General features: G+C 40.7%; 2 protein-coding genes across 2 annotated transcripts in view; one reads left to right on the forward strand and one right to left on the reverse strand.

Annotated features, from left to right (window-relative positions):
• LOC131535842 (zinc finger protein 501-like) overlaps positions 1 to 19,064 on the reverse strand; it is a 515,807-nt gene that overhangs the window by 101,860 nt on the left and 394,883 nt on the right. The gene's annotated exons all lie outside the window — the stretch shown is intronic.
• LOC131536527 (C-type mannose receptor 2-like) lies at positions 8,744 to 12,474 on the forward strand. The gene is made up of 4 exons (XM_058769522.1): positions 8,744 to 8,934; positions 9,019 to 9,375; positions 11,082 to 11,426; positions 11,552 to 12,474. The coding sequence occupies exons 1-4, from the start codon at positions 8,838 to 8,840 to the stop codon at positions 11,911 to 11,913; spliced, it is 1,161 nt and encodes a 386-aa protein (XP_058625505.1). The 5' UTR covers positions 8,744 to 8,837; the 3' UTR covers positions 11,914 to 12,474.

Consider the following 19,064-nt stretch of genomic DNA (forward strand, 5'->3'; position numbering starts at 1 on the left):
TAAAATAGTATATAAACAGCAGAAATGTTTCTGTCCATCTGATCAAATAAAGAGTCTTAAAAACTGCTGAAATCACTTCTGTGTCTTTCATGAGACTGAAAATGAAAGTCAAGCGCACTGAATTCTGGGATTGATTATTTCTGATTTTGGTGCAGTAGATGATCTGGTTCTTCACACATAATGCTGAAATCTGTCAATATTGCATCATTTCCAGTGTGTGTGTATCTTCTGCAGTCAGACTCACTGTTCTGGACGATGTCCTGCATCTTCTTCCAGACTCTGAAGGGCAGGTTGCCCAAGTAACGTGGCACATGAATCAAAGCTCCAGAAGGCGTCTGTGGATCCGGCTGTGATGAGATCTGGACTCTGGAAGAACATTCAGGATCAGAACCGCAGTGGCTTTGGATCAGAAGCAGAGAGACCAGAGACACCAGCAGATCACTCACCTTTCCATTGAGACTGTCCTGGAGGACTCCTGCAGAACAAACACACCATTGATCATCAACAACTCAATCAATCATCAATCAATCATCTGAAATCAGACCTTCAGAAAGCAGACGTCACTGGCTTTCATCATCTCCTCCATGTCTTTGATTGTGTGTGAAAGAGCTGAGATGTGTCTGTTCATCTCCTCCAGCTTCTCCTTCATCATCTGCTTCTTCTGCTCCTCTTCCTCCCTCAGTGCAGTGATTGTAGCTTCTTCTTCATCTCTGAGAAACTGATGAAGCTTCTCAAACTGCTGTTTAATCTGACGCTCTGTGCGCTCAGCTTGAGACTGAAATCAAACCACATTCACTTCAATCGTCTCCATCAACACACATCAACACAATCACATCATTCAGATCTGAGAGAAACCCAGAGACCGACATATAACGCATCCAGAAGCAGATTGATGATCGTCATTTACACAAATAATCAGCTGGAGTCCATTATATTAAATATATCAGATCATAACTGTATATAGTGAAATGACAAATGCTGTCTAGTATGGTCTTTAGTTCAGTTCATTTCAGTAACCTGAAGTATTACAGCCACTTGTGGACCTTGAACCTCATATGTGGGTATATTTGAATCTACACCCTGCTTAGACACGACCATCAATTTTGCCTTACAGCTACTTATAATAATCAATAAATGCATTTGTCTTTCAGCTTCACATTTTTTCTCACTCTTCCAAGCTGATTTGTTCTCTGGTCCAACATTGCCGTGAAGGCTTTCACAGACATTTCTGGAGCGGCTGTCTTCATAGCCTCAAAAGAATGGAGCAGATCTTGGTGGAACAGTGTCTGTGCTTGCATGGTAGCGGCCAGTAACCACTCCTTACAACGTCACTGACTTCTGGAGCCCATTGCTTATAGCAATGTTTGCATGTTAGCACCGGAATGTGAAGATTGTAACGGCACATGAAAGACAAATAAATAACTCTGTTGGAGGAATGTATTTGTGAAAGCCATTCATGGTGGTTTTCCTTCTGTGCAGAGTGTGGTGTTTATGTACCAGTTGATCACACTCTGCACAAAACCACTCTGAGGGCAAACATTCCCCACAACGGATAACAGCTTCTCTCACATGACCGTGATTACATGTCATCTGGACGATGTTCTCAGCTGACAACAAGTTGGCAAGGTTTTGTGGCCTCGCCTGTTGCCAACACCGTTGGACATCTTTCTGTCTTTGACACCAACTGGACAGTGGTGGCTGCTGAGCAAAATCTTGCCCATCAATGCTCTCTGAATCCCGTAGAAGGTCCTCAAGCCTCTGCATATTAAAATCTTCAAAGAGAGAAAGAAAAAACCCACAAACATCACAGAAATCCAACACTACAATTCCACTACCACCGACTTCTTTTGTGGCATTTCCATTGGTTTTAATACAGGGACAGTCCAGTGATAGCAGAGAAGGCACAGGGTGAAAGGATAGTTATAAATGGACAATCAAACCCATGACCCTCAAGACTCTGTGTAGGTGCTGGCTGTCAGTAGTGCTGCCCACTTAACTCTGAAACTGAACAACCACCACAAGATTTTGCTGAGAAACACTGATGCTGTTGTCAAGTCAAGTCACCTTTATTTATATAGCGCTTTTAACAATACAGATTGTGTCAAAGCACTTAACAGTATCAGATTGGAGGACAGAGTGTCAGTAATGTATAATGATAAGATTAAACACTCAATTTTCAGTTAAAGGCGAACACCATCCGATCGGACACGGACTAAGAAACAGAATAGGAAAGAAACAGACAAATATTATCGTAGATGCCATTCTACTTACGATGTAACGAGTACATCATGTGTTATGGGGAGTGTTCCCGGTTCCGGTTGATCTAATTAATGCAGCCTAACAATCCTTTAACGGATTTGAATAATAGAAGTGTATTAGTGTGTTATGTGTACGCCAGGATAAAGAGATGGGTCTTTAATCTAGATTTAAACTGACAGAGTGTGTCTGCCTCCCGAACAGTGTTAGGTAGCTTGTTCCAGAGTTTGGGCGCTAAATAGGAAAAGGATCTGCCGCCCGCAGTCGATTTTGATATTCTAGGTATTATCAAATGGCCAGAGTTTTGAGAACGCATTGGACGTGGAGGACTATAGTGTGATAAGAGCTCGCTCAAGTACTGAGGAGCTAAACCATTCAGGGCTTTATAAGTAATTAACAAGATTTTAAAATCTATCCGATGTTTGATAGGGAGCCAGTGCAGTGTTGACAGAACCGGGCTAATGTGGTCATAACTGAATGGAAAGTGTGGACCACATCAGAGATATGAGGGTAAAGGGTGATTAAAACGTCAAATTTTCTGGTGTAGGATAGTGGTGTCTGACTATTTGCCGTGAAGAGGGCAGGAGAATGCAGCTTTTCATTACAAACTCTTGTTGTAACAATAATGATATTTCTGTATTCATTTGTTTATTTTTCCAAGGCTATGTCACCTAACCTATTAGCTACAGATTCATGTTTTTTACATTTCCATTTAGTCATTTAGCAGACTTTATCCAAGCTTTTATCCAAAGTGACTTACAAATGAGGACAATGGAAGCAATCAGAATAAACAAAAGAGCAATGATATGCAAGTGCTATAACAAGTCTCAGTTAGTTTAACGTAGTAAGTTTTTTTTTTATTATATATATTATATAGTCTAAATCGTGCTTTATTTTCCTTGAAGTAAAATGCACTATATATGATGACATTAGAAATCAAATATCCCAGGAACAGGAGCCTAATCCAGCCCTACTGTATCATGCATCTGCAGGAGCGTAGCCATCACTTCAGTGGTGAGGGGGGCAGAAATGTCAAATATTATTTATTTATTTATGTATATTTTAGGTCTAATTGACAGGTTTCATTTATTTATTTTCTTATCTCTTACTTTTAATTGGCTAAGAAATCAAATACACTACAGAAAACAAATTATTGGTAATTGTGAAGCAATATTTTTCCCATATTTTCCTAATGGCAATTTTATGATTTGTTCATATATCCTACTACACTTTCCCATTTTTAATCACAGAATAAGGCAGAAAATATATTTTACAGTTTCTATAGGCTACGGTAATAAATACATTTAGCATTATTCATATACTTCGTTTATTACTTGCAGATGACTTGAAAAACCCAAATAAACCATATAGCAATCGTGCTTGGCCTTTGTCCATATTAGGGATTTCCTGGTACTTCATACGTTAGTTCTATGAGTCCGTTTTGGATTTCTGCGCGAGAGCGTCCTCCGGCTGCGGGTATGAATGAAACATACACTGCACCCCTGAGGGGTCCCGTAGGCTAACGTTACCGCTTTAGCTAAACACGTTACCTATCACTAATTTAGTCTGTTGATTTGTAGTGCTGTCATCAGCCATGTCTAAAGGCTGAAGACTGGTGTCACAACATGATTAAAGACTGTTTTATTTATTTATTTCAAACTGCAACAGGTCTATATAAACAGTGGAACTTAGCTTAGGCTAATGTCAATGGTAGGCTACAGCTGTGCTAACTGAGCAGCCCACCATACGCTGCCATTTTAACTCAGGACCCCATGTAACGTGATGCAGAAACACTGAAATAATTAAAATAATACGTTAAACCCCGTGATCCCATTACAAAAAAAGATTGTTGCCCTTACTTCTTCAGAGCTCAAAATATTTATCCTATTACAGCAAATCTAAATCTGCTTGAAGCTTCATAACCATCAGCACTATTAATAAAGAAAGAAAAATAAACACCAACCTGTTTATTCTTCAGTATCTTCGTGCAATTTCGTGCATCAATTATTTCGTGCATTTTCATTATTTTTCTGTAACTCTGACTACGTGTTGAAAAAAAAAAAATCGAGAAATAATATTTCATAAAAACTTTTATTGCAAAAGAAGGTAACACCAGTGACAAAAAATAGTACATGGGGTCTTGAAACAATTGCACAAAAAAGCTAAAAAAAAAAAAATTATAATAATAAGCTGTCATTTATGTGTATTCATAAAGTCAGAAGGTAATCTAATAATGTGGTCTAAGTTTAAATGCTAGAAAAATAAATACATTTTCATGTTTAATTTTTTTGGGTTTTTTTTACATTTTACATCTTTACCAAAAGTGGACATTTCTGTAGAATGACCCAGCTACAATAGAGAAAGGTAAACTAAAAATAGAAGTAAAGAATAATGTAAAATCTCAGGCGAATGAAAATCTGCGGCGCGTCCAGCAGGTGGCGCCAGATCTGTATTCAAACACTCCTGGAGCCTGTCCTGGAGGCCCCCAGCACTGCAGGGTTTGTGTCTCCCTAATCAGACAAACCCAGTTTAGTTCTTGCAGTCTCTACTAAAGAGCTGATGAAGAGTGGAATCAGGTGTGTTGGGGACACTTCATTTCCAGCAATATCGTCTTCATGATCGCACAGATACTATTAGAACTGAACTGAGCTGGACGAGGACATCTCTGAATTCAATAATCAAATGCCTTTAACTGAAAATTGAGTGTTATCATTATACATTATTGACACACTATTTTCCTATTTTGATATTGTGATTGTCATATTAAAAACCTGGCCTTCAGATATTCCAGTGATGGACTAAATCATTAAGAGCCTGATGAACTGTTAAGGAGTAAGAAATAAATAATATCAATATAAGAAAATGTTAAGTTAGATTGACTTCCCACGGCGTGTTGAATTACAACATTCTGTCGAACTATAGCCTAAGTGTCTAAATAATATAAAATACATTATATATCCTGTAAACAAGTAATTGTTAACTAGCCTATTACTTTATTTCAGTTACGCTATCAACCAACCTTGTATGTGTGCTGGATAGCACAAAAGACCATTTTACAAAAATAAACATTTAAGCAAACAAACAAATAATCGCTAGAAATTAAGTGTCCCCAACTGAGCAAGCCAGAGGCGACAGCGGCAAGGAACCAAAACTCCCTCTGTGACAGAATGGAGAAAAAAACCTTGGGAGAAACCAGGCTCAGTCGGGGGGCCAGTTCTCCTCTGACCAGACGAAACCCACAGTTCAAAAGTTTATATTTCTATTTTAATTTTGTTGCAAGTTCTAACAATAGTAGTATTATGTAGTTAGGTATTTTATTATATTTTAGTTATTTTGTTATATTTTTTAGTTTTATTGTATTCAATCGAGGTTTTCACTGGGGATATGTCTCTGGGGGTCATCTGGGTGTCCTGGTCTCCGCTGACGATCAGGGCTGTAGACATCATCTCTTGGTGCTGATCCACCATCTGATCGGATACGGACTGAGAAACAGAATAGGAAAGAAACAGACAAATATTAGCATAGATGCCATTCTACTTACGATGTAATGAGTACATCGTGTGTTATGGGGAGTGTTCCCGGTTCCGGTTGATCTAATTAATGCAGCCTAACAATCCTTTAACGGATTTGAATAATAGAAGTGTATTAGTGTGTTATGTGTAAGCCAGGCTAAAGAGATGGGTCTTTAATCTAGATTTAAACTGACAGAGTGTGTCTGCCTCCCGAACAGTGTTAGGTAGATTGTTCCAGAGTTTGGGTGCTAAATAGGAATAGGATCTGCCGCCTGCAGTCGATTTTGATATTCTAGGTATTATCAAACGGACAGAGTTTTGAGAACGCATTGGACGTGGAGGACTATAATGTGATAAGAGCTCGCTCAAGTACTGAGGAGCTAAACCATTCAGGGCTTTATAAGTAATTAACAAGATTTTAAAATCTATCCGATGATTTATGATCGAGCCAGTGCAGTGTTGACAGAACCGGGCTAATGTGGTCATACTTCCTGGTTCTAGTAAGGACTCTAGCTGCTGCATTTTGGACCAACTGTAGTTTGTTGATCAAGCATGCAGAACAACCACCCAATAAAGCATTACAATAGTCTAACCTTGAGGTCATAAACGCATTAATTAACATTTCTGCATTTGACGTTGAGAGCATTGGTTGCAATTTAGATATTCTTTTGAGATGAAAAAACGCAGTTTTACAGATGCTAGAAACATGGCTTTCAAATGAAAGATTGCTATCAAACAGCACACCTAGGTTCCTGACTGATGAAGAGGAATTGACAGAGTAGCCATCAAGTGTTAGATAATGTTCTAAGTTATTACATGTGGGGTTTTTAGGTCCGATAATTAACACCTCTGTTTTTTCAGAATTGAGCAGTAAAAAATTACTCGTCATCCAGTTTTTTATATCGACTATGCATTTCGTTAGTTTCTCAATTTGGTGTGTTTCACTGGGCCGCGAAGAAATATAGAGCTGAGTATCATCAGCATAACAGTGAAAGCTAACACCATGTCTCCTGATAATATCTCCCAAGGGTAACATGTAAAGCGTGAAAAGTAACGGCCCTAGTACTGAGCCTTGAGGTACTCCATACTGCACTTCTGATCTATATGATATCTCTTCATTCACTGCTACGAACTGATGGCGGTCAGATAAGTACGATTTGAAGCATGCTAAGGCACTTCCACTAATGCCAACAAAGTTTTCTAGTCTATTCAAAAGAATGTTGTGGTCGATAGTGTCGAACGCAGCGCTAAGATCCAGTAGAACTAATAAAGAGATACAACCACGATCAGATGATAGAAGCAGGTCATTTGTAACTCTAATGAGAGCAGTCTCAGTACTATGATACGATCTAAATCCTGACTGGAATTCCTCACAGATATCATTTTTCTAGGAAGGAATATAATTGTGAGGATACTACCTTTCTAGTATCTTTGACAGAAAAGGGAGATTTGAGATCGGTCTGTAATTAACTAGATCTTTGGGGTCAAGTTGTGGTTTTTTGATGAGAGGCTTAATAACAGCCAATTTGAAGGTTTTGGGGACATATCCTAATGACAATGATGAATTAATAATAGCCAAAAGAGGATCTATGACTTCTGGAAGCAGCTCTTTTAGTAGTTTAGATGGAATCGGGTCTAACATACATGTTGTTGGTTTAGATGATTTAACAAGTTTATACAATTCTTCCTCTCCTACAGTAGAGAATGAATGGAATTGTTCCTCAGGGGATCTATAGTGCGCTATCTGATGTGATACTGTAGCTGACGGCTGCAAGGATACAATTTTATCTCTGATAGTATCGATCTTGGAAGTGAAGTAGTTCATAAAGTCATTACTGCTATGCTCTTGGGAAATGCCAACACCTGTTGATGCTTGATTTTTCGTTAATTTAGTCACTGTATTGAATAAATACCGAGGGTTATGTTTGTTTTCTTCTAGAAGAGACGAAAAGTAATCAGATATAGCAGTTTTAAATGCTTTTCTGTAGGATAGGGTACTTTCCTGCCAAGCTAAACGAAATACCTCTAATTTAGTTTTCCTCCAGCTGTGCTCCATTTTCCGGGCTGCTCTCTTTAGGGCACGAGTGTGCTCATTATACCACGGTGTTGGACTCTTATCCTTAAACTTCCTTAAGCGTAAAGGAGCAACCGCATCTAAAGTGCTAGAAAAGAGAGAGTCCATAGTTTCAGTTACATCATCAAGTTGTTCTGAGCTATTGGATATGCTGAGGAACTGAGATAAGTCAGGAAGATTATTTATAAAGCAGTCTTTTGTGGTAGAGGTAATGGTTCTACCATATTTGTAACAAGGAGTTGGCTTTACAGCTTTAGCTATATGGAATATACAGGAGACTAGATAATGATCTGAGATATCATCGCTCTGCTGCCAAATTTCAATGCCACTGACATCAATTCCATGTGACAGTATTAAATCTAGAGTATGATTTCGACAATGAGTAGGTCCTGACACGTGTTGTTTAACAACAATAGAGTTTAGAATATCTATAAATGCTGATCCCAACGAATCTCTTTCATTATCAACATGGATATTAAAATCACCAACGATTAGGACTTTATCTGCAGTCAGCACTAACTCCAATAGAAGATCAGAAAATTCTTTAGCTGTGTTAATTATTTTGAGAGCAATTACAAAACTGCAGGCTTGAAGAAAAGTGTCATATCCATCACCATGCTAAAATCTTCTGAGAGTTGTCGTGACAGAAATACAATTTTGCACAGACTCTCAGTCCACTCTCTAGCATATTCAAATTAACACACTTCAAAAGAATTACAGCAACAATGAACAGCATAGAGAAAAGATGTGGACACACATGCAAATTAGGAAGAAAAGGGTATATATATTTTTAGACAGAAATAAACAAATGATGTGACGTGCTGAATAAGGGATGAGTGCAGATATAATAATCAGACAGTATAAAGCTGCGGACAGAAATATCTGACTCAGGACGGAAACATACAACCTCCTCAGAACAGCTCACATCCTCCTCATTCAACCACAATCAGACTTGGAGATGTTAACATTGTCTCAATGATTGTGCACATGCATTTATGTTCCTGTATATAGGGATTTTTAAATATTGCTTCAATCTATATTGTTATTCTTTAGAAATGGACCCAACTCCACGTTTCATTCTTCTTCTCATTGGTGAGTGTGTTTGTGGTTTATTTATGGTTTCATTAGGATTGTCCCTGTTATGAGAAGCATTTGATCAAAGCCTCTCTTTCACAGCTCTCTGCTCCGTATCTGAATGTGTTCAGCGTCAGTATCACTTTATAAATGTGATGAAGAACTGGCCTGAAGCTCAGAGATACTGCAGAGAGGAATACACAGATCTGGCCACCGCTGACAGCATGAACGACGTGAACGAGCTGAAGAAGAGTGTGAAAGATGGTGGTGTTCAGTATGTCTGGATTGGGCTGCAGAAGACGGGTCGTGGTGAATGGCGCTGGTCTTCAGGTGAACCTGCGCTCTATCTGAACTGGGCTGCTGGACAACCTGAAGGCAGAGATGATTGTGCAATGATGTGGAATGAAAAATGGGAGGATTTGCCATGTGATGATAATCGTCATTTCATCTGCAACAACAGTGAGTGCAGCTGTTTAACATTATAACAACCATCCATTGATATAATTTCCATATACTACATTTAATAATAAGCACTATTTTTTTTATTTGATATTGTATATAGAAAAGACTGTGGATATTTATCATACTTTCAATGTTGATAGACAATATTTTCCAGAAAAAAATGTCCAATCCATGTAGGAATGAAAGTCCATTAAAAACACTGTGTGCAACTATAATGGTTTAAAATTACAAATATACAGTCCAGTGAAATGTTTCTGTGGACTAGTTAATTAACATTTAGCTTAGGGATGTGCCCGAAGCCAAATACCTTATTCGGAAAGGCACGGATAATGGCTTCTAAACGAATAACTGATTTATCCGAATAACAGAAAAAATATTCGGCACACAATCACATGTTTGCTGGAACAGCACTGCATTAGTGAGGTCTGCGGTTGTTAAGATTTGTGCAATAATAATTGCTTTGATAGCGTTTGACACAGTTTCGTACAGATAATATCATGGTGATCATTGTGTTTGTCTAACAAATGTGGTCTCCTCAGCAATAAACTATCCGCGCGCTTCTTTTTTGATTGCTGCTGTCAGTGCCGGCGAAGCAGTGTTGCCAGATATTTCTCCAAAGAGCAAACACAACCAATCTACCGAAAAATGAACCAACATAAGTTTAAATCTTGTATTTTGCAAATAGGAAACAGAATCTCTAACCTCCACCTTCATTCTCCCACTTTATTAATGCCCTAATTACTTTATTAACGCTGTTACATTAAGTATTAAAACAAGTTAATTACATTTAATTATACAAGACAAGGAAAAGCGATGTTTGATCAAGGCTTTTGGAGGGTCCAAATGATTTGTTGCGCTTTGTTGATAAAAAAAAAAAAACTTGTAAATGATCACAGACTCCCGCAACACATGATCTAAGTTACTTAAAGTTCAAGCGAGCTTTATTGTCATTCTGCTATGAGTAGGCTTCTGAACACTTTCTTTCCATTTCTATTTCTTTTTTTTCTTCTACTAGTGCTTTTATTTAAGATTATGGATGCTTGTCTCTTGTCAAATTTGTACACAAAGTTTTACTGGAAAATAAGAAGAATAAAGTTATTTTTCTTTTTTGATAAAGTTTTAAATAGAAGATATTTACAGTTATAATTTTAATAAAAAATAATACTTTCTTTAGTTATACAAGGCATATTTGTTAAATGAAAACTACGAATCGAACAGATTTGCATTTAAAATGGTATTTTCATGTAATTTGACAAACTTCCGGGTTAAGCCACGCCCACTTCCGGATATATCCGAATACAGATACAGATACGAATAATTTTGAGATTGTCACAGATACAGATACAAATAATGGCTCCGCTGCACACCCCTAATTTAGCTACAGTGTAACATCCTCCTCTGACGTTTCTTTCATCCGGATCTTTGTGTCTGAATCACGTATTCCTGAGAGGAAATATAATGCACAAATACACAGCAGTTCAAAATCATCATGATGTTCATAAATGTTGTATCTTTAAAAAAATGATCCTGAAGATATTGTGAATATTCAATATATCAGCAGCTTTAGAAAAAAAAAAAAAGGATTTGAATGACATGTTTCTGATGTTTCTACCACTGCTCCTGTTCACATTTAATCCATAAAGCAGCATAAGAACAATGAACAAACAGATGCATGTATGTGTTTCCATTTGTTTTTCTTACAGCGAACACAGGACTCGTTTTTGTCAATCAGACGATGAATTGGAGAGATGCTCAGATATACTGCAGACAGAATCACATTGAGCTGGTCAGTGTGAGAAACCAGAATGAGAATCAACGGGTTCAGAAGATCATCAGCGATAATCATTTATCTAGACCATGGGTCTGGATCGGTCTGTTCAGAGACTCGTGGCAGTGGTCAGATCAGAGTAACTCCTCATTCACGTACTGGAAGTCTGCTGAACCAAATGGTAGAAGTGTTGAGAACTGTACAGTGACAGAACCAAACTCTCAGGGAGAATGGTTAGACATGACTTGCACCAAGCCACATCCTTTTGTGTGTCATGAAGGTGAGCAAATCCTCACGAAACACACACAATTCATCATCACCTCCAGTTATCTTCAAGTACACGCTACATGTCTGACATGACAAATAGTCTCTCTAGTTTCTGCTTGTGCTTGGTTTGGTTTCCAGATAAACTGATTGTGATCAGAGAGAATCTGACGTGGTCTGAAGCTCTGAGATACTGCAGACAGAAACATATGGATCTGGTCTCAGTTGATTCAGAAGAGATTCAGCGTCGTGTGATGAACGTGGTTAAACGGGCGTCTGCTGCGGCGGTGTGGTTGGGTTTACGTCACTCCTGCACTGTGGGCATCTGGTTCTGGGTGAGTGGAGAGACCGTGTGCTATCAGAACTGGGCTCCAGGGAACGGCACATCAGAGGAGGACTGTGAACTCACAGTGAGATCTGGAGCAGTTCAGTCTGCAGGAGATCAGCGCTGGATCAGCCGTCCTGAAACTGATGAACTCAACTTCATCTGCACCAGATATTAAGCGTGAATGGATGTACTTTCATGTAAGATCCTGTTCACTTTCTTTAACTTCATTTCCATGCATCACTTGATTTGGAAAGTATAATATATAATAATTTCAGCATCAGTAGGCAGTTGTACCTGATGGTTGTGATGGCTGCTTTCGAAACACTAAAACTTTTTAAAACATTTTTTAATGACATGATTTTATAATAATAAAGGAAGGTGGTAGTGAATAGTCTCTTAATGGCCTTATTAACCAAGCTCTTCATAAAACAAACAAAATAAGCTCTACAGTTAAATAAAATAACATGTTTAATGGTATTAGATGATTTGTTAATTACATTTAATAGATTACACTTTCAATTAAACGTGTAATTCATTTGTAAAACAGGTTTTCTGCATTTTTCTAGGTTTTTGTTATATTTACACCTTTCTGGCCAGCAGGAGTCATCAGCATTTAATGAATCATTCTGATAATTTCTGCTAAATGACTAAATGTAAAATCATTTTATCAACAGATTCAACATTTCAGAAAGCTTTGCTTCTCCCATCACTACCTAATGGTTCGGCCAGAATCGCTGTTAATGTGTGTTTTACTTTTACAAACTCTTTCAGCTTGTTATTTACTACGTTACTTACATTTTATTCTTTCTTTGTGTTATTTACTTACTTCAAAATGACTGATTCTGTGAGGGGTCAAAAGGCAGCACATATGTACTGGTTAAACTGTTGTTGTTTTGTTTGTTTGTTTTTTTCTGTTTTTATCATGACATAATTAATGTAACTGAAGAATGCTGTATGTGTATTTGTATTTTAAGGACCTCTGCATATGTTTTTGTGCTACTTCTCTCTCTCTCACACATTAAGTTTGGTGTAATAATCATGTCTTTATATTAGAAATGACATCGAATTAATTCTTTCAAAGAAAATTATGTGTTGTACTTCTGTGAATGCTGATGATTTATATTTAAATGTCAATATTGTATTCTAACATAATTAGCTAACCATATGTTAATAATCAAGAGCCTTTCATAAAAACAAATTCTTAAAGGGGTGGTTGACTGTTTTTTTTTTTCTAGGTTTGATTGTGTTTATGAGGTGCAGTCTAACATATGTTTATGCTTCGTTTTTTTTAAAAACACATTATTTTCCACATAATTTACCTTTATTCCACACCTGTCCCTTCTCTGATACACGCCTAGATTATTTCCTGGTTTAATGAAGCCCCTCCCTCAGAAATACGTGATTGGTCAGCTGGCCCAGTGTGTTGTGATTGGCTAAACCGCTTCTAGTGTGCTTCTAAACGTCCCGCCCCTCAGCTCAGCGGCATGTGCTCCGGTTGTATTGTAAACAATGGCGTCGTCTATATTGCTCATCAATTTGAGCCCGATTGAGACGCAGAGGATATTAGTGAAGAGGATCATGCAGAACCTGTGCAAGCACGGCTTTTAATGTTTTGTTGTTGTTGGTTCATACTTTTAGATGCTGTTATTTGTAAATGCTACTACTTCTGTTAGCTTTTAATATATAGTTTTATCCTGATTAAAGCTTTAATACAGTACGGCAACCGCGTCCATGTATAACGCTTCTCATTGCTGTGTGAAAATAAGTGTATTCACTAAGCTGATGATCTGAATGAGAGCGAGGGAGAGCAGCGCAGCATGGCCCTTCGTTACATGTTCCCGGGGGCGGGGTTTATCCCTATGAGTAATTTTTGTGGGCATTAAACTGCCATCATAATTTTAAACGACGATATCGCCGTCTGCACTTTCAGTGCCACAACTTTGCAGATATTGTTTATGCTCAAACAGCAACATTACACACTAACTAATGTTAAAAAAGTGAAATCGCAATCAACCACCGCTTTAAAACAATCAGCTAAGTTTTGTGACGTTACAGAACTGAGTCGCTGCACTTGCTTCGCTGCATTTGTTTTGCTCAAAACGGAATGTTCAGACTATTCAAACTCCAACTGACAAAATTCAGATCTAAACACAATGAAGCCCATTAAACTCAGTCAAGCTTCCCTTCTATGAACTATTTCTAACCCATTCAAACCCATCTATCTATCCTAGCGACATGCTAATCATGCTAGAAACAGGCTAACAACATGCTAGTAGCATGCTAATCATGCTAGCGACATGCTAGTAACTTGCTAGTTATGCTAGCAAAATGCTGTTAACATGCTAATAATGCCAGCAATATGCTAGTAACAGGCTAATCATGCTAGAAACATGTTATCTAATCTATCTAAATTTCCAAACTTCAGGCTTTTACAACTGCTTTAGGTTGGCTTGAGAAAGCCTAGCCTGAAAGTTTAAAGTTTGTCTTGACGATTTTTTTAATCTAGTTATTGTTGCAATCTTTTTACAGTAGTGCGTTATGGATTAGTAAATATAAAGTGAATTGTGTTGTGTTCAGAGAGAGTTATTGCTCACCTGCATCTTCACCGTCTTGAGTTCATTCTAGACTCTTTCGCTCCTAAACTTTGACTTTCAACATCGCTCAACTATAGCGCTGCTGTTTGTGTTGTTATAACATTGTTGACCAGCAGTCGGTGTTGTTACTAACCTGCAGATTTCCCCTTCATCAGGCCATAAAGATGATCAAAGCTGCCAAACGCCATTCAAAAGGCCTACGTCAAATATAGTCAAGATACTGGATCACAGACTTGTTTGTTTATCAGAATCTGCTCGGTTTAATAAGTCAAGAACTTTTAATAGTTGGACTGAATGTCTCTTCTCCTGCATGTTATAGTTTATAGTTGTTGCTTCAGTTTACTGGCGCACATTGACTGTGATTGCAGCAGCAGTGAGGACGTGTTATTGTGTGATTGAGATTGTCTTCTGTAGCTTCTCTGTTCAGAGTCAAAGAGTGAAGAAAACTCATTATTCATCACCGATTATTGTACATTTCTCTGACAAAAGATCTGTGAGAGCCATTCTTCCGTTCTTATTTCACACATAGACAGAGTTTGAGTCACTTATAACGTGCATCTGAAAACACATCTTCCCACATTTATAATGAGAAGCAATTATGAATCTTTCCACAACAGAAGAGAAGCGTTTCTGATCAAATAAAACAAGCAAAGAAATTAAGACAGCTGTAAATATTAGTTCTGTGACTTTACCGTTGTGCTCTAAAATAAAAAGTATTTAATAATAATCATTTTAGAGTACAAAAGGATTGTTATATTTCTTTACTGACGTTATAATTTAAATAATAATTAATAAAATGAATAATTTAGTTCTCACTATTAATAATAATACATATTTTACAGTACAATAGGATTATTGCAAACGTCTCGGTTACGTATGTAACCCTCGTTCCCTGAAGGAGGGAACGGAGACGTAACGTCAGTGTGACTGACTAATGGGATCTTGCCCGAGAGCCCAATCACCTTCGAGTGTTAACGTGCACCCTGCCCCGCAGTGCGGGTATAAAAGGAGAGCGCGTACAAACGCACATCAGTTTTTCGCTGAGGAGCCAAGACTGTGTGCCCCGGCCGTACAGCGGTGGTACAGCAACTGTGGTGACGGGACGTTACGTCTCCGTTCCCTCCTTCAGGGAACGAGGGTTACATACGTAACCGAGACGTTCCCTATCAGTCACGTTCGACGTAACGTCAGTGTGACTGACTAATGGGATCCCTTGGAAAACGCCACTATTGCTGACCCCTTCCAGTGCCCTGCGGAAGCCGGCAAGTCCCCCCACACCAGTTGGGACGGAAGATAGGACAGGGCTTAGGCAGAGATGACAGCCACTGCTGTTCCCTACAGTGGATATGGATAACACTGGGAAAGCGTACTCCAAGTAGGGGAACGCTACGGAAACCACATCCTGCGTAAAGGAGGTACCATGTGGAGATTACACATATGGACTGGCCTAGGCAGTACTACATATGGAAGTCTCTGAGGTAGACTCAGCCAGCCTGGGGTGAGATCAATACACAGCAGAGACGGCAGAAGGTCTCTGCCAGGGAAAGACACGGGCTCACCATGAGGGGAGCCGTACCGTGGAAAATACACATGTGGGATCACCCACGCCTGACTGCCGAGGGTGCAGGAGGAACTTCAACAGGGTTCGCCAAGGGGAACTGAACTGAGAAGCAGTAAAAGCGCACGTATCCGGTCCGTAGAGGGGAATGGCGCAGCAAGCGTGATCGACACCGAGCGGGTCCTATGTTACTGGCCACCTGAGGTGAGTACACAGGAGGACACGGGCTCTACACGGAGATTATAGAATCCCGCAAACGTGTTAGGTGTCGCCCAGCCGGCAGCTCTACAGATGTCTGCTATCGAGGTGCCCCGCGCCAATGCCCAGGAAGAAGCTCTTACTCCGAAGGGGCACGGCAAACGTCGGGCCTGGTAAGCTAAGACTATAGCCTCCACTATCCAGTGGGCAAGTCTTTGTTTGGAGACAGCCTTTCCCTTCTGCTGTCCTCCAAAGCAGACAAAGAGCTGGTCTGAGGTCCTGAAGCTCTGCGTGCGGTCCACTTAAACGCGCAAGGCGCGGACGGGACAGAGCAGAGCAATGGCTGGGTCTGCCTCCTCCCAGGGCAGCGCTTGCAAGTTCACCACCTGATCCCTAAAGGGCGTGGTAGGAACTTTGGGCACATATCCAGGCCGGGGTCTCAGGACAACGTGAGAGTTACCCGGCCCGAATTCTAGGTACGAATCGTCGACCGAAAATGCCTGCAGGTCCCCTACCCTCTTGACCGAGGCCAATGCTGTGAGGAGCACTGTCTTCAATGACAGAAACTTAAGCTCTACTGACTGCAGAGGCTCGAAGGGCTCCTCCTTCAAGGCCGTCAGGACCGAGGGGAGATCCCAAGAGGGTACTACATGAGGGCGCAGAGGATTTAACCTCCTCGCCCCTCTGAGGAACCTGATGACCAAGTTGTGCTTCCCAACAGACTTACCGTCTACTGCATCGTGATGTGCGGCAATAGTGGCAACATACACTTTGAGGGTGGAGGGAGACAGCCTTCGCTCCAACCCATCTTGCAGGAAGGATAGCACGACCCTGATCGGGCATCTCCGGGGGTCTTCCCGGCGGGAAGAGCACCAATCGACGAACAGGTTCCACTTCAGCCTGTAAGCGTGTCTTGTAGACGGGGCTCTAGCTGAAGTGATGATGTTTACTACCGCTGGAGGTAGCCCACCTAGAATCTCCGCGTCCCGTCCAGGGACCACACGTAGAGATTCCACAAGTCTGGACACGGGTGCCAGAGGGTGCCCCCTCTCTGAGAAAGGAGATCCCTCCTCAGAGGAATTTGCCAAGGAGGGGCTGTCACAAGGAGCATCAGTTCGGGGAACCAAGTCCGATTGGGCCAGTAAGGCGCCACCAAGAGGACTTGCTCCTCGTCCTCCCTGACCTTGCACAGTGTCTGTGCGAGAAGGCTCACTGGGGGAAACGCATATTTGCGTAGGCCCCGAGGCCAGCTGTATGCCAGCGCGTCCATGCCGAGGGTACCCTCGGACAGGGAGTAAAACAGCTGGCAATGGGACGTGTCTGGGGAGGCAAACAGGTCTGCCTGAGCATCCCCGAAGCGTCTCCAAATCAGCTGGACTGTCTCGGGGTGGAGTTGCCATTCTCCCGGAAGGGCGGGCTGACGTGAGAGCTCGTCGGCTGCACGATTGAGCTCGCCTGGGACATGAACGGCGCGAAGCGACCTCAGATGCTTCTGACTCCAAAGGAGGAGATGGCGGGCGAGTTGCGACATGCGACAGGAGCGTAGACCGCCCTGGTGGTTGATGTACGCAACGGTCGCAGTGTTGTCCGTACGGACCAGTACATGCTTGTCGTGTAGCAGCGATTTGAAGCGGCGCAGAGCAAGCCATACTGCTAGCAACTCGAGGTAGTTGATATGCCACTGCAGTCGGGGCCCTGTCCAGAGCCCCGCAGCTGCGTGCCCGTTGCACATGGCACCCCAGCCCATGGCAGAGGCAACTGTTGATACAACAACATGCCTGGACACTTGCACTAGGGGCACTCCTGCCCGAAGAAAGGCAAGGTCCGACCACGGGCTGAAGGTCTGACGGCAGGACGGGGTGACAGAGACCCGGTATGTGCTGCGTCGCCATGCCCATCTCGGGACCCGGTCGTGAAGCCAACGCTAAAGCGGTCTCATATGAAGCATATACTGATAAAATCGACTGCGGGCGGCAGATCCTTTTCCTATTTAGCACCCAAACTCTGGAACAATCTACCTAACACTGTTCAGGAGGCAGACACACTCTGTCAGTTTAAATCTAGATTAAAGACCCATCTCTTTAGCCTGGCTTACACATAACACACTAATACGCTTCTATTATTCAAATCCGTTAAAGGATTTTTAGGCTGCATTAGTTAGATCAACCGGAACCGGGAACACTCCCCATAACACATGATGTACTCGTTACATCGTAAGTAGAATGGCATCTACGCTAATATTTGTCTGTTTCTTTCTTATTCTGTTTCTCAGTCCGTATCCGATCAGATGGTGGATCAGCACCAAGAGATGATGTCTACAGCCCTGATCGTCAGCGGAGACCAGGACACCCAGATGAGCCCCAGAGACATATCCCCAGTGAAGACCTCGACTAAAATACAATAAAACTAAAAATATAACAAATTAACTACAAATTTTATAAAATACCTAACTACATAAAACTATTATTGTTAGAAATTGCAACAAAATAAAAAAAATAGAAATATAAACTTTTGAACTGCGAGTTTCGTCTGGCCAGAGGAGAACTGGCCCCCCGACTGAGCCTGGTTTCTCCCAAGGTTTTTTTCTCCATTCTGTCACAGAGGGAGTTTTGGTTCCTTGCCGCTGTCGCCTCTGGCTTGCTCAGTTGGGGACACTTCATTTCTAGCGATTATCGCTGATTTGATTGCACAGATACTATTTAAACTAAACTGAGCTAGACAATGACATCTCTGAATTCAATAATGAAATGCCTTTAACTGAAAATTGAGTGTTTAATCTTATCATTATACATTACTGACACTCTTCCAATTTGATACTGTTAAGTGCTTTGACACAATCTGTATTGTTAAAAGCGCTATATAAATAAAGGTGACTTGACTTGACTTGATATGCTCGCCCTTAGAACGCAAAATGGAGAAACGGTCTGTGTCGAGGGAGGATCGAGACATGAATGTACGCGTCCTTCAGGTCGATCG

This window comes from Onychostoma macrolepis, chromosome 03 (genome assembly GCF_012432095.1).
Source record: "Onychostoma macrolepis isolate SWU-2019 chromosome 03, ASM1243209v1, whole genome shotgun sequence".
NCBI lineage: Eukaryota > Metazoa > Chordata > Actinopteri > Cypriniformes > Cyprinidae > Onychostoma > Onychostoma macrolepis.